The sequence below is a fragment of the Xiphophorus couchianus genome, chromosome 4 (assembly GCF_001444195.1).
Source record: "Xiphophorus couchianus chromosome 4, X_couchianus-1.0, whole genome shotgun sequence".
NCBI classification, from domain to species: domain Eukaryota; kingdom Metazoa; phylum Chordata; class Actinopteri; order Cyprinodontiformes; family Poeciliidae; genus Xiphophorus; species Xiphophorus couchianus.
Window position 1 is genome coordinate 20,081,855 of NC_040231.1, and position 16,235 is coordinate 20,098,089.

The 16,235-nt window shown below is 37.0% G+C and overlaps 2 protein-coding genes across 4 annotated transcripts in view; one reads left to right on the top strand and one right to left on the bottom strand.

Annotated features, from left to right (window-relative positions):
• Positions 1 to 2,572, top strand: part of mybpc3 (myosin binding protein C3) — a 34,391-nt gene extending 31,819 nt beyond the window's left edge. For all 3 annotated transcript variants that reach the window (XM_028015356.1, XM_028015357.1, XM_028015358.1), the window contains 4 exons: positions 160 to 319; positions 415 to 551; positions 1,477 to 1,663; positions 2,190 to 2,572. In XM_028015356.1, coding sequence (XP_027871157.1) covers positions 160 to 319; positions 415 to 551; positions 1,477 to 1,663; positions 2,190 to 2,227 — 522 coding nt within the window. In that variant the 3' untranslated portion in view covers positions 2,228 to 2,572. The remainder of the gene's footprint in view (positions 1 to 159; positions 320 to 414; positions 552 to 1,476; positions 1,664 to 2,189) is intronic.
• A 2,956-nt stretch (positions 2,573 to 5,528) lies between these two features.
• The window catches only part of lgr4 (leucine-rich repeat containing G protein-coupled receptor 4), a 29,314-nt gene continuing 18,607 nt past the window's right edge, over positions 5,529 to 16,235 (bottom strand). Inside the window, exons 6-18 of the mRNA XM_028014461.1 lie at positions 15,473 to 15,544; positions 14,432 to 14,500; positions 13,866 to 13,937; positions 13,655 to 13,726; positions 13,410 to 13,478; positions 13,234 to 13,305; positions 11,695 to 11,760; positions 11,533 to 11,604; positions 11,363 to 11,434; positions 11,142 to 11,267; positions 9,727 to 9,824; positions 8,910 to 8,963; positions 5,529 to 8,784 (exon numbers count right to left, since the gene is read on the bottom strand). Of these exons, the coding sequence (XP_027870262.1) occupies positions 7,379 to 8,784; positions 8,910 to 8,963; positions 9,727 to 9,824; positions 11,142 to 11,267; positions 11,363 to 11,434; positions 11,533 to 11,604; positions 11,695 to 11,760; positions 13,234 to 13,305; positions 13,410 to 13,478; positions 13,655 to 13,726; positions 13,866 to 13,937; positions 14,432 to 14,500; positions 15,473 to 15,544 (2,320 nt within the window). The 3' untranslated portion in view covers positions 5,529 to 7,378. The remainder of the gene's footprint in view (positions 8,785 to 8,909; positions 8,964 to 9,726; positions 9,825 to 11,141; positions 11,268 to 11,362; positions 11,435 to 11,532; positions 11,605 to 11,694; positions 11,761 to 13,233; positions 13,306 to 13,409; positions 13,479 to 13,654; positions 13,727 to 13,865; positions 13,938 to 14,431; positions 14,501 to 15,472; positions 15,545 to 16,235) is intronic.

A 16,235-nucleotide genomic window follows, 5' to 3' on the forward strand; every position in this document is an offset into this window, starting at 1 on the left:
TTCTCTTACTTTTGTAAGTTCAGTAGAAGAACAAAAAACATTTGAAATAATACATCCCTAAAATTGCACATGTAAAGGACAGACAGATAAGAAGTGATGTTTTGGACCTATTTAGTTTTATCAAATCGCATTGAAGCATTTTATGTGCTTCACATAAAGGAGTGGTTTACAGTCCATGATCACTACAGACGAACACACTGCGTGGCGTCCGACCTCATCATGGGGAATGAGTACATCTTCCGCGTGTTTTCCATCAACCTGGTGGGCCTCAGCCTGGAGCCACTCACCACAAAGGACAGTGTGTTCATCCAGAAATCAGGTCGGCTCTGTCTTAGAACTCGGGGAAAATGATAGGAAGTACAAGAAGAATGCAATAGAAGAAAAAAGTTACCTAATCTTTGTGTGTCTCAGCAGGTATTGACTACAAATCTCCCGCATACAGGGAGCATGACTTCTCAGAGGCTCCCAAGTTCACACATCCTTTAGTGAACCGGTCGATAATAGCAGGATACAACGCCACTCTCAGCTGTGCTGTGCGAGGAATACCAAAGGTATGTGTCTTCAAATTAGTTCACAAAAACTCAGGTTCTGTAATTGACTAAAAAGGATGTTGGTAATTTAATTTAATTTATTGCTTGAGCTTAAGGACACAGCAGAAATAATCTCTGGGTGCTTAATGAGACAATTAGATTCAATGTATATACATATGAAAAAAAACTGCAATTAATTTTGATTCAGTCAAATTCACTTTAAATAAAATCCTGTCAAACACAAATCTAAATCAAATCCAATCAATAACAAATTAATTCAGTACGTAGCAATTAGTAAAGAGCAGTTCATCTAAGGAAATCAGCAGCCACATTATATTGGTGCTAAGCTGTGAGGAAAGAAAATATACAAACGCACAGAGTGAGGCGTATTTTTTTATGGATAGAAAAACAACAACAGCAAAAAAATTACAAAAATATTGTCATTTTAGATTCAGGACACTGAAGTCAATTTAGTGAGGACACATATCTATTCTGTCCAGCATAAGTAGCTTAAGGCCTAGTTCGTACCCGCTAGTCTGTAAATTTCATTTTCTGTACCAATCCAGTAGGGTTTGCTAGGGATTTCTACGGTTATCTGGTCCAAATACTTCATCTTCCACAGCTTCCTGTTAAAGAAGTGATTAAAATATTTTACAAACATTTAGTTTTGACATTGAAACACCAAAACTATGCAATTCAGGGCACGGATAAACTGTGAAGACCAAACAATTCTTATTCAAAATGACTTATACTCGCAACAGAAAAATATATCTTAACAAATGGAATTAATAATAGATTAACAAATTATGATCACTTTAATTAAAACAAATTTACAACCAAGCATAATCTGTAGTTAGATTGAACCAATGATGGCTCAACCAATAATATTGTTAAATATAAGTGTAAAAATATCACATAACTGTTATGTTTTGTTCTGCCTCATTAGCCCAAAGTGACCTGGTACAAAAACAAAATGGACATCTCCAATGAAGCCAAGTATCGGATGCTGTCTAAGCAAGGTATTCTGACGCTGGAGATCCGTAAGCCATGTCCCTTCGACGGCGGCGTGTACATGTGCAAAGCTGTCAACGACAAGGGCGAGGATGTGGTGGAGTGCAAACTGGAGGTCCGACGTAAGTGGCATGCTGGTTGCCATCCATGTAAAGGTAACCCGTTTTTTTTACAGAGTAATAAACGGGTCCAGAAAATAAATGATTTATAGTCATATATGAATTATTAGAGTATCTGCAACATCCTGTCTCAAATTTCCATATTACCAAAAACATGATTAAAGTTTTTGCAGGTCTTCTTGTGAGAAAACTTACAGACTTGCAAAAAATTAATTCAGAAAATTAGGACTTTATATTTTAAAAAATAATAATATGGAACAGTGAAATTTATCTGTAGAGGCAAGGTGAATATCCTCAAATGTACTATACTAAATATACCAATTGAATAGAGTTAGTTAATTTTACTCCAAATCACCAAAAGTAACTTAATGCAGGTTTAATTTGTAAATTTCCATTCTTTTTTAACACAAAGGGGCAAAGAAACAATCAGTTTAAATTGCTGATTGTTCAGTTTTGCAGTTTTCTTTGTAATTTAATATATTGCTAATATATTTTAATGAGTTAATGCATATTTATTTCTGATTTGCAGCTCAGATTGCTAAAGAAGAAAAGAAAGAGGCCCAGTGAATGAGAGTTTTGTCTTTGAATGAAGAGGCGATGAATCGATCTTCAGCAGGATGACGGCTTAGAACCACAAGATGCTTAAGTTACATCCCTGAAAGTGCTTAATCAATAACATCTGTCTTTTTTCATCTGCTGACATTTTGGGTTTCTTTCAGTGACAGAATTGGCGCACTAATGTGTTATTTTGAAAGTACGTCATAGTTTTATCGGAGTAGTTGCTGCTCTATTCAAGCTACAAGGATTGCGATTTCTGTGTTTGAAAAGTATATTTGACAGATAATAAATATAAAGTGTTGGATGATGATGTATGGAGCAGTTTGTGGATAAAACCATACAAAAATCCAACTTGACTGCTGTTTTACTTAGTTGTGATTGAACGTTTCACCTTGCATAAAGGAATTTTGGGCACTTGCAAATCATCAGTGAACGTGTGAGGTGTTCTCCTTACGGTGCACAGCAGGATGTGTGTGATGGAAAGAATGATCTGGGACGTCTCCCAATGAAAACATTTGTCAGCAAAATGAAACACATGCTGTCTTTCGGCTTTTACAAGCTGGGGCAAGTTATTCATCTGATGCTGTGAATGTAAATATTTCCTGCCTTGATGTACAGCTGCAAAAGATCCACTGAACTTTCCACACGTCTCTCTGGCCACATAAAGGGCCAACAGTGCCTCTGTGTCTGTCAGGTGTTTTGACACTTAACCAGGTCTTACAAATTATATGTGCAAAGGACAGCAAGGTACTGAGAAAAGTTTGATTTATCAAATTAGTACCGAACATTACGTTTCTACTCATCATTAAGACAGAGAAAGATGGCAGCAATGGTAGGTTAGCATGACCACGCAAATGCTTTGAACCACAGCCAGAAACAGCAGTACTGTGACACCATGCAAGTAGGAATGTTCTTATTACAATACTTTTTTCAGATGCTGACAGATGTAAGACATAAAGCTGGTAATCCAAAAGTTTCAATGTGACCGAACAGGGTTTTTTAAAATCATGTTCTAAAAAACATGATTTTTTTACAGTTCAAATACTGTAAAAAATGTTTCAGTTCACTGCAGCCAAAGCATTTATTTATTCCAAGCCTGAATTCTTTTGCATACATATTTACTTTTTATTTCTCTACATGCAATTTTTTATTTATTTTTTTCCAAAATAGAAATCTACCTAAAAAAATAACAATAAACCAACACATTTGATATATAGACCACAGAACACAGAAGCCATATTTTTCAGGAGAGTAAAACACTAAAGCAATATTCATATTTAATATTAAATAATTTACAGTATTTTTCCGACTATAAGCCGCTACTTTTTCCCCACGTTTTGAACCATGCGGCTCCGGGTGTGGCTTTAATATGTACGTTTCCAGTTTTTTTTAATAAAAACTTTGTAGATGCAGCTTATAAGATGCGCTCTGTAGTCTGGAAAACACTGTAATATTTAATATTGTCAATATTAAAAACAACTAAACATGCTCACTTCAATACTGTTTTGCCTCAAAAGGTGCCAGAAGGTAAAAAGTATTTTTTTTTTAAATCAATAAACAATCATGTGACTCTTTCCTTTCTTGTTAAGTATCATTAACTGTTACTGTTGTAGTTTCCTGTATTTGCTGGCTGTGCTGCAGTACCAACACTAGCTTGTATGCAAGCTGAAACAAGTGGATATTTAACTACAGCAAACATATTTTATTATAATCTCTTTTTTACAGTGTACAAGTCTATATTGCTACCTGGTTGTGTTGTTTTTGCTGTCACTGAAATGTCTAAAATGCAACCGTTGAGATCTAAATTAGATTATGGTTTTTTCTTAAATCAAAGCCAAAACGTTAGCATAAAAATGTTATATTTTCTACTCCTCTGTTGATCAAAATGGATTCCTCTTTCAGCCACCACAAGGGGGAACTGCAGCCCCTGTAGCCACCCTTCCTGTGCTGATGGTGAGAACTGGGATTCAATCTCAGGAAAACAAACACCTGGTATGATTCATTTAGAGATATTTACCTACTTTACTCAGTTATCTTTTGATTGACCATGAAAACAGAGCAAGTCAGTAAAGATGCAGATATATATTTGTGGAAACAAAAAGCTTTTTTCCAGTGTCAAAGGATAACAGGTGTGATTCTCCCAACTGGCTGATCTCAGTACTGCTGACAATACAGAAATTGAGAAAAATTTGTGATTTTTAAAAAAAGAGCTTAACATTTTTCTTATTTCATTTTTTTAATCTCTTGTTTCCTTGCATTACTTTTTTATGTAGAAAAACTAAAGTTAGAGTCTGCAGTTTGAGAAGTTGAATTTGGCCAAAAAGTATGTTTTTTTTTTGTTTGTTTAACTTTAGAAACCGAATTTCTAAAGTAAAACTTACTCCTAGGAATGCAAGGAATAGATATATTGGCCATGTGCTATAATTAACAGTTCAATTCCACACAACAGTGTAATGAAAAAATTAACGAGTATATTTCATATTTAAATATTTAAAACTGAATGAGCATAAAATAAGATCCATGTTTTTTTGTTTTTTTCAATTTTATTCATTCACAATTTAAAGAATTCATTTACCTATTTGAAAAGAAAAAACACAGGGAGATTTGACACAAAACTACAAGTAAGATTCAAATTGAACAGAAATAATGTAAAATATTTCAGCTAATATATATTCTGTAATTTTGTATCTATGAGAGAAAAAAAAAGGTCATATTTAAAATTTGGTTAAGAAACAGGAAAAAAAAAATCACAGTATACAGTACATAGATTCCTCCCACAACTTGTACATTACTAAAATGATGCACAGCCAAGGTTAACATCATAAAGCTGAGGATGCAAACAGTGAAAAAAAAAACACTCTCTTTTACAAAGCACTGCTGGCAGCCTCAACAACCGAGGAGGTAGCTTCCTTAGCAAGCATCCCATTCTTGAGTTTCCTTTTCAAATAATTTACATTAAAAATATATATATTAAAAAAAATAAACCACTGACAGATTCGTACATTTTCAGTAGACAGGAGATCAGATGGCAAAACCAAACCAGACATTTTGGTTGATGCAAGAATCAATGTGTCTTGTTGTAAGATGTGTCTATAATAATCAAATTCAACGCAGACTGGAGCCTAAAGAAGACGTGAGAACGTCTCGGTGCTGGAGGAGAGCAGTTCCCTACATTGCCTGAATTCCTGAGCACTCACATGGCGTGCGCTTGTGGATACATGCTCCGAGGGTGTAACCACCTCAATGCGTGCAGTCATGCTTGAGCACACTAAACATCCGTCAGACTCTGTCACACCCAGTCTCAACCAGGTAAGGATGAAAAGACATCTACATTTATTCACTTTGTAATACAATAATGCTCTTTTTGTCACATACATAAAAAAACTAATTAAGGATACAGTAAGAAATCACCGATAATGGAACTTGACAGGAGAATAAATATGTTATCTCATACCATATTTTACCATTTCTTACCATAATGTATGCATTTCAAGCCACAAAAAAATGTGGATATATGTAGGAGCAGTTTTCCATATCTTCTTGCTGACTCAGCTGGTTGCCAGTCGTTAACCAGCACAGAAAGTTAATCTCATTCGTGAGTTTAACTTGGATGGAGACTTAATTAAACTGAATTGTACCATAACTGGCAAGGATTATTTAACGAGGCTCAAAATAGACAGAAAATACAGTCTATGCAACACTATTTCATTACATAGTCTGGAAATAGAAAAAAAACAAAAAAAAAAACAGAATGACAAAAACCAGGGGAAAAAGTTCAGTTTTAAAGAAGATGAGATTTTCCTAATTTGACCTAATGAAAGACAGGAATAAAAAGAGAGGCGCTGTTTTGGTGAATGCTTGGATTATAAAGACTTATTATTCAGAGGCCACCACAAATCCGCCTCCACCCAAACACTACTGTCTGCTTAAACAATAAATAACACGTGTCAAAGCGACAACACACAGTTGTTAAAACAGTGATATCTGCTACTTTTATCACATTCTTAGTATGAGAAGGTTAAAGCAAAATACTTTTTTTTTTCTTACAGACTGACCTCTACCATTCCTGCGCCGGTGTGCGACAATCACGTGCTCATTGGCTAGTAGTTATCGATGCTAAATCATTCAACTCTCACAAGGTGAAAGTCACCAGGGTTCCAACACACTGATTGTTTAAGAGACTCAACTTTCCAGCGTTCTTTTATATGTAATATTGAATTTCACTGAAAAAAGGGAAATGTAGGAAAAGAGACAAAGGAGGAAAGGAGAATGTCATAAGGTGACAATAAAGGAAGAACATAAGGAAGAAAAGAAGGGCGGTATAAGACAATAAAAGGAAGGGAAAAAAAAGAAACTGAGGATAGATATGGAACAAAAAGTAAAGACTGAGACTGAAGGACATAAGTGTGTAGGGAAGGAAATGACACAACGAAGAAAAGATGGACACAAAGTGGGAAGGATATAAGAAAGAACTCAATTTTTAGAAAATGGGAAAGAGAAGTCTGAAAACACAATTACTTTTCTTATTTTGGTTTTCCAATCTCATCTCAACCTGGAAAATGTGTCGGAACCCTGGATCACCTTAAACATTCACACATACACGCACACACACACACACAAGAAAACCCTAAAAAAATCTAACAATGATTATTACATTTGCTACATTTATATATAAAATCATCAAATTAAAAAAATAAACTTGCTGTGGAAACATGTTAAAATTTGATGCATGATACATTAACAAAGCTTATCAGTACAGAACATACACAAAAAATCATTACATCTTTGACCCCCTTTAGCTTGCGTCGTTATCATCATCATCATCATCATGTCAGTTGATCGTAAGAGGCAGGCAGGCACCGGTGGTCAGATTTTCTTTAGTTGAGCAGTTTGTAACATGAAGTACTCAGTTCATTTCATCTAGAAATGATCTTTCAGCTGGAAATTCCCTTTCAATGATTGGTTGCATCTTTGCTAACAGTAATTACAAACATAAGTGCTTGATGAATTGCAAAGGTAGTTGGCACATTTTCTGTTCTGACATATATATATGTATCTGACATACATATTTATATATAAAAATTACATAATCTTGAAGAATCTAAATTCACATGACAGACATATCTGTGCACATTGACGTACTGGAGCAATGAGGCATCCTTAGTCTTTGACTCGAGGTATGTTGTATGAGTAGTGTACAAGAGGAAGTCCTCTGCTTTGGCAGAAGCAGGCTCTGCCGCAGGCTTGAACCTGGTCTGAACTGTCTGAAACAAAAGAGTCCCCCTCATCAGCGTACTCGGACTGAGCAGAGGGCGTGTCGCTGTCTGCCCAGAACCCCTCGGAGCGCGGGCATATCGCGGCTCCAGCCAGAAGGGTGGGACAGCTGTGAGACTTCACTAAATGTCTGCAGACCGACGAGGCTGAGGGGGAAGAGCAGGTCCGGGCACGCAGGGCTGCCTCGCACTGTTCGCACACAGTCTCTCCACAAAGCTGAGAGTACACACCACAGTCAAAGCCCAGGTGGGAGAAGGATCCCTCGTCTGTGAGCTCAGACCCTCCACCGCCATCGTCGCAGCCGCTTTCAGTGCCGGCCTTCACCTCTTGTGTCAAACCCATGTGACCGCGCAGCCTTAACCAGTCCTCTTTGAAGGCTGGGCTGAAAAACACATACAACACCGGGTTCAGGCACGCGGGGAGGGGGAAGAAAATGAGGGTGACGGACTTGGCAATTTCTGGGCCACCAGCTGTAGAGCCGGTCAGGAGAGGGGCGAAGGAAAAAGCTGCGACGGGACAGAAGAAGATGCAGTTGGTGAAGATGAGCCAGGCGACATGACGGAGGGCGCCGGTCTGCTCTGGGTCCGCCAGCTCCACCCTGCCGAGGTGGCAGTAGAGCTGGGTGTAAACTGCAGCTGTGAAGAGGTAAGCCAGGGCGTTGAGCAGGACCAGAGTGACAGTGACACTGAGAGCCGGACTCTCCCCACCAGCGAACGGCAGGCAGAGAGGAGAAGACGACTGGTCCCTGAAGGTCAGAAGAGGCAGACATGCTCCGGCCGCCGCCAGCAACCCCAGCAGCCCCGCAGCCAGGCCAAAGCATTGGTAACCTCTGAAACACCTGCGATGGCTGCTGCCGTTCCTCCTGGGCGACATCAGCACTTTTCCTATGATCATCCGGACCGCCATGCTGCGCTCCACAGCTGCCAACGCCAGCAGCAACACCGACCACTCCGAAGAGAACACAGCAAGAGCTCCGGTGATCTGACAGCCGGGACCCATCTCCCACCACGCGCCGAACTCAGCGAAGGATCCCCACGTTGCCGCATCGAGCACGGTCAGAATGCCGACATACAGGCCAGTGAGCAGGTTGGCCAGGGCCAGCAAACCCATTAGCAGCCTGGCTGGTGACAAAGACGGAGTCAGGTAGTGGGAATAACCAGCGGCTTGATGAGCGGGCGAGAAGGTGGTCACCAGCACCAGGCTGTTGAAGACCAGCGACACCAGGCAGATAAACCACACTGTCAGACGAATCATCCAGTTCCCTAAGAGGTGCTCACAAGGCTTGAAGGCTCCTGAACACAGAAACAGTTTAGTGTTTAGAAATGAAAATGTAATAAGATAATTTAGGACTATCTAAGAATTCTTCAGCATTGTTTCATTAACACAGAGACAAGATTAGAGATGCTTGACTGTTTACCTGGCGAAGGTGAACAATGCATTATCATTGAGACCTGCTCACCATCTTCTACACCTACAATGGCACAAAAGTAGAGATAAAAAAGAATGATCAGACTATGTGAATGTGTATAATCAGCAGAGATGAACACAAATCAAGTTTTCTAAGTGCAAGTCAAATCCCAAGTCTTTCGCCCCAATTCAGAGTGACGTTTCAAGTTTCTAATGGCTTGAAATGAACATTTTCTAATCAAATCCACATTTAGTGCAGCTCCAACTTTGCATTGATGCTGTAGGTGAATAACTAAAACATTTTTCCTTAAAACTAAATTACCATGATAATTTATTTTAAGATTTATAAACAGTTGTCTCTTAATTATCTGATGTTTAATTTACCATCCAAAAAACTAACTTATATTATTTTGAAATTTGTTCCAATGCAAAATTTACACCATCTAAGACAAATTACAGAAATAAATTAAAACCCGTTCACGTTGAATTTATAAATTTATCATAAACAACGCTGTGTTTTGGTATCTTAATAATGACCAAGTTAACACCTGTTTATTCATGTCTTCATTTTGTCCAGTGTATCATAAAATATTGCATTAAATATAGTTTGGATGGTTTCCTTCTGACTCTGAGCCTGAGAATTGTTTTATAATACTGCGGAGTCTTATTTTCTAAATTCAGCTTTAAAATCTTTGTTGTTAACTTGTGCTGTCTCTCATAGAGGATGGATTCACGTGGTTTAGTTTAACTAATTCTCTATCTATAAATTAACAACAAAGGTGTCACGTCAGCTATTTATTTCTAAAAAGATGAGTGTCCATTCCCACCTGTGGATTTCTTCATGTCTGTTTGCTCAGAAGACCTCGTCACTGAGTCGCACCCAATAAACGCGCAGCATTGGTAGGCATAAGGGACAGAGATGGACCTGCAAACAATAATTTAAAATAAGGTTTTTAAGAGTCTGTTGTTGATTTGGGCACATCATCGTTAAAAATACTCCTAAAAAGATTATTAGAAGTGTGTGGCTCAGCAAATATTTGGGCTTTCTGATTGTTTTCATCCAAATATTTGGATGTTTTCCTAAAATAGCAACAAATATGCAGAAAACAGATTTGCCTGACTTCCTCATTAAATGTTAACACACAGTTGGATTCTGCTTTGCTGTCTCTTTGCATGCAATTTCTCATTTGTTTCCAGTGTATCAGCTAAAGTAAACAACAACAGAGCACTCAGTGTGAGTTTATGCAGTGCAGTCTGTATTACTCCTTTGGAGTGCTTGCGCTTTTGTGATACAATTTGTCCAAGTCCTAAAAAACACTCTTGCTACCTTAACCTTGGAAAAACACACATATCATTACGAAACACATTTCACAGGCTGATAAGGTTTCCTTTCATTAAATGTTAATGTTTCCATTTATAGATTTGTTATTCGGTTTTCTTTCTTCCTTTTCCCCTTTGTGGTTTGGTTTTATCACTTTTCAATAACTAGTAACTCAACATTTTATGTTACAATGTATATTTCAAGAAATCAAATACAATACCTTGCAGAAGTCAGTTAATACCTCTTCAACTTTTTTCCATTTTCTTATGCAACAAGCACAAACATTAACATATTTTTTGTGCTCTACCAACACAAAGTAGGGCATAATCATAAGGAGGAGAAAAAAATATTTTTTACACAAACGGAAATCTGAAAGGTCCTTTCCCTGATTCAATAATTTAATGAACAACCTTTTGAAGCAGTAACAACTCAAAGTCCATCTCCACCAGCTTTCAGAAACTGAAATTTTATTATTTTCTTAGGAAAATCATATTAATCCAAGCTCACAGAGGGCATCAAAAGAAATATGATTACAGGTTTAGGCCATTGTTGCACATGAACATGCTTTGAACAAAGTCATTCCATAGTAGTTCTGGTTGTTTGTCTTAGGAACGATTAGAAGGTAAATCTTTGCCCATGTATCAAAACTTTTGTAGCCTAAAAAAATGGTTTTCTAATTGCTCTCTCTTTAGTTTCATCCATCTTCCCATAAACTTAGTCTGCCAAATCATATGTTCGTATATTTGAAGTTATACCACAGTCTTTTTATTCTGAGATGATGAATTGAGCAGAGCTCTGCGAGACGCTCAAAAAACACTGAGGTGTAAGTTTATATTAAATTTAACCTGAAATGTCACAGTTCCACAGTCAATTCTGTCCTGGATGCTTTAAGCGCAAAAGGAAACACGAGTTCATTGTCACCTGAGTTTTGGCAGGTTTTTTGCAGGAAGAACATTTTTCATCTGTGGGTTTCCTGAAAGTTTCAGCTGAATGACGGCGCTCAGTCCAGTTGTCGGAATCACAGACAGGGAGTTCATACTCAGATCTCTGCAGAATCATTTGAATAAATCCAGTTAATGTTTATGAGACATTTGCAAAATGGACAAATCCATGCAGGAGATTTGTAAGAAGGTTGTACTCACAAGTTGGTGAGTCCAGTGAGACTGAGGAAAGCATCTTTGTGGATAACTCGAATTTCGTTTCTACTCAGGTCTCTATAAATTATCGTATTACAAGAAAACACAAAAACATGGAGTAAACTGTTTGTTTCCTTGAACTTAGTTTTTGTTATTCCGTGTCTTAAAGCACTTACAGCAAACGGAGCGCTGAGAGATCCTGAAAAGTATCTCTGTCAATTTGTTGAATGTGATTGTGCTGGAAGCTTCTGCAGATTTCAAGAAGAATTTTTGACATTTACTTTAGGAATCATTTATTGTAACAACTAATGGTATATTTACAAAAAAATTCAACTCACATCTCCTGCAGCCGGCTGCAGCCCTGGAAGGACGGTAACTGCTTCACCTCATTGTAGGACAGGTCACTGTTTAAAAGAAAAACCCAGAAACCTCAATAACAAGAAAACCATCAACTGGGGGGAAATAATTATATAAACTGCTTATACCTCAGAGCGAGGAGTCTGCAAATTTTAGTAAGTTAAGTTTTATCTTTTTAAGATGAACATGATTAAAATTTTACAGCATTAATTATGAAATAAACTTAACAATATACATATTTTTTTGTAATTCACTTGCTTAACAGCCTAAGTACCATAAATATAATGTTACCTAACTTTCTATAATGGTTTGAAAGTTTCATGATAGTTACTGACAACAAGCTTCAAATAAGATTCTTCATTACAACCCAAACCTCTTCAAATAGACACTTTCCTGTAATGATGGAACAGAATACCGTAATGTAAAAATAATAGCTGAATTTTGAATTGTATGTACATTTAATCTCAAACCAGTTTAGTCAGTTTAAGAAGCAGAATCATTCCTTAGGTTTGTTGGGAAGGCAGAAAGTCTGGAATTAAATTCATTTCAAGTGCTTCCCTGCATCATGGGGTTTGTAGTTCAGATATAGGATTACACGTTACATGTTCAGCCAGAACTACAAAATACAACATAAGGGCATTTCTCAAAAAAGATCACGAGAGAATGGGAAAAAATGGGCGTATTTCAAATCTTTAAGGCTTAAAAAAAGATCTATGACTTTAAGGCCTTACAGAAGTCATGTAGAAAATATGCTGCAGTTAGAAGATATGCTATCACAATTTTTACTGTCACTTAAATGTTCTTTTTGGTCTCTCACTCCATTAGATAGGTATAAAATAACACACTGTGCAATTAAACCCAAACTTTTCTAATAAGCATAAATACTTTTTGACCAGATATAAACCAAAATGTCATAGTAGCAACATTCAACTTGTGATGATACAGAGTATAAAAAATACATTAGTTAGTAAAAGGTGATTAATTCAGACCACCTTACTATTCAGCATTGCTGCTGCGACCAGATCAACATCGGCATTTAAGACAATCTGAAGCATCAAGCTAAAGCGAACAGGAGGAAATCAGAGGATGAAGCCCTGAAAGCCAGACTGGATGATGTCATTTACACTGACAATAGAAATACTCAGAAATTAATGGACCCCCTGCTGTCAGTCTGAGACGTATTTATAAAGTAGCGCTTCACAATATCAGCAAAACATGTACTTGCAATACTATTACTGATATTACAATGACAATGTTGATTACAATTAATCATCACAATGTCACCTCCACTCTGTCAGAATCAGCAACTAATACTAAACACCACCATTTGCATTGAGGACAATCCAAAAGGTCAAATTTATTACTAGCAAAAGTTTCATGCATCATCACCCTGAGTTATAATATACCAGTTTTTTGCAATTGTAATATTTCAGACACTAATACTGAAATGGTGGCCGTAATTGTATACATTTTCCAGTTCTAAAGAAGCGCATAATACTGTAACTGGAAAAGTCTCTTACAGTGTCTGAAGGAATTTGAGATCTTCACACAGATCAGCAGGTATGGATGATATCTTGGTACCTGAGAGGGTCCTAAAGATAAAAAGAAAGAAATAAACAAACAAACAAAAATCACACTATTTACTTGCATCTGAAACACAAATAAGCAGCAAAGAATAAAATGTTATATTACTCACAGACTATCCAGATTGTTAGTCCATGTGAGGATGGGGAAGTCCTTCATCAAACTGGCACCACGCAACATTCTGCAAAATGCTTAGAATTAATACTGGAATGTTTCTTGTAAAAACTGTGGTACATGTTGATGGAGATGACAGATAGATGCTATAAACCAAATATAATTAGCTTAGGATCTGTTTTGACAACAGCTGACTTGAAGAGGTCACACAGATAGTAACTCGTGGTTCATAGTCAAACTTACAGAGAGCGCAGGTCTGAGAGATTTTGGAAAGCTGAAGCTCCCACATATGACAGAGGGTTGTCATAAAAGTGTCTGAAACGAGATCAAAATAAGAGAGAAGAGCACAATGAGTATGGCACCATCTTCTGGACATTTGTTCTGTGCCTTAAACTTGTCTCCTTTAAAGATAAAACCACATGTAGACTATTCCTTTGTGTGAGTTTGACCTTACATGGTTCGCAGCATGGGGTTGTTATGAAAGGCCCTTTCTGGAATGGCAGCAATATCATTGCTGTGAAACCCACTGCAGAACAAAAGTCAAGGGACAGCAATTAGATGCTTATCACCACTGTCAGGTTAACGTGACAAAGACAATATAACGGAAAAGGACAAAATTAATATGATAAAGCAGTGAGCATAGTTAGTTCCATCAAATTAAGAAGAAGCAGAACAGAAGAAGCCAGAAAATATTATTTTAAAAATGAAAATAAATAAATAAGTGATTTTTCAACTGTTAGGTAAAGAAGCTTAAAGTAAAGCCTTCAAACTAACAGTCTGGAAGTTGAAATTTGTCTTTTTTTATATGAAATTAAGAAGCAAAATGTTGTTCGAAATATTCACATAATAAATGAATTACTTGTTCACTTGCAGATTTCTTTCATTTTGGGTTTTTTTTGTTCATCTTCTCAAATTTATAGCTCAAATACTCAAATAGTTGTATTTTTTAAGACATCCAACACAGCAAAAAGGATTAGTTATAGCTTTAATAGCTCTTATCTTAAATTGGTATATACTTACAGTTCTTTCAGTTTGGGCAAAGCCTCTATTGCTTTAGGAAACTCCTTCAAGTTGTTAAAATTAAGATCTCTAAACAGAGAGAGACAGAGAGATTTGAGTCACAGTGTTAGATTACTGCAATTAGTTTGTGTCTATGTAAAAATTATGGATTGCCTTTAAGGCAGTTTTAATCAAACTTAAGTAAAATGTGGGGGAAGGAAGAACCTATTAGATTTAAACAGTTTCAGATGGATTTCTTTAATTATCATAACAGGGATCATAACTATAGCTTTCATGAACACATCCCCTTTGTTCAATAATACATTTATACATAAACTGATTCCAAAATGTGTCTTGTTAAGCTTTTTATTGAATTATGAAAATAAGTACAAATAGAAATGTGCTTTCAAAAATCTGCTGTCAAAGTGTTTAAAAAAAGTCTCAAATGTTTCCAATGGCAGCCTCCAAAATGTCACGTATGAATCATCTTACAAAGCTACAAAATGTCTACGTGGTGGAATTAATTTTATTCGATACATTATATTTTATACACAGCCTGATGGTAACATAACGCATTTTTTCCAATATAATGAAACAATTGGTGAAAGTGTGAAATGATCACCATGTACAAAACATATCACAGACATTTTATTTTATTAGGATGTTAGACGATTTCTTAAAAAGGAAAATTGCCTTTAAATCTCCAATGTTCAAGAAATGAGCAACAACAGTTGAATTTCATATTTATCAGCTGACCATTCAGAGAAGATTAATGTCTTTGTCACTAGGTAAGGCTGTGAGCCAGTAGGAAGTGAACAGTTGGGAGGGAAATTTTGATAAGCATCATGTACTTTGCTCTATTTATCCTAGAGCAATTAAAGGAGGAAGTGGACACAATGATGTCTGAGGACTGTAGCAGAGATGGGTGGGGGAGCTGTTGGCACATACAAACAAGCGTCCAAAAACCCAAACTGACTCAAACTGATACATAAACACATGCAGGCATGCAAGTATACATCTGCACACACACATAAACAAAATGCAAAGTAACTGTGGACTTACAGTGTCTCCAGGTTCACCAATCCAACGAAACAGTTGGCTCCTATCTCCGTAATTCGGTTGTTATGAAGATGCCTAGAAAAGAAAAATAAGTTGCATCTCTGAGATATTCAACAAGACTTAATAAACTGAACATTTAGCACAAATATTTTTTATGCAGAGCAGGGTCAGTAAATGAAGCGTCTGTACTGTATTCGTACTCCACAGCAGAGCTGAACTCACTAATAAATTCAGGTCATTTCTTCCTGTTTATTCTGGTATGTTTATACAAACCTTCACCAGTACCACTCAGTGTGCATGGGTGCTTGGATGTTTGTGTTTGTCCAAATGTGGAACAGCAATAACAACTTTGGTGAAATCACACAGAATCTAATGCAAGCTCCCAATGTGGACGGTGCCGTTTTTCTCATTTCCTCAAATCATTATAGATGCTCTGACATGGATCCATCAACCTCCCAGGTTACATGTGTCACATAAGTGGAGAATGTAGGTGTTTTAACTGCCAAACGTCTTTGAATGAGATCCTGCAGTCTCACTTAAAAACTGTCCGTCCGGTCTGGTCCCTCTGTTTTGAGCTGATGATAGTTCTGCTGTTGTATTTGTGCCAACTCTCAGAGTAATGTTAATAGTTTGGAATGGCCCATTCTCTGATAGGGAATCTATAGGAGATGTCAAAAGGCCCCAAAGACTTGGAGTTCATCATCAAAGATAAATTGGGAGAACGAAAAAGCAAAAAGCTGGTCAGCTGATTTTGATTTCTGTAATG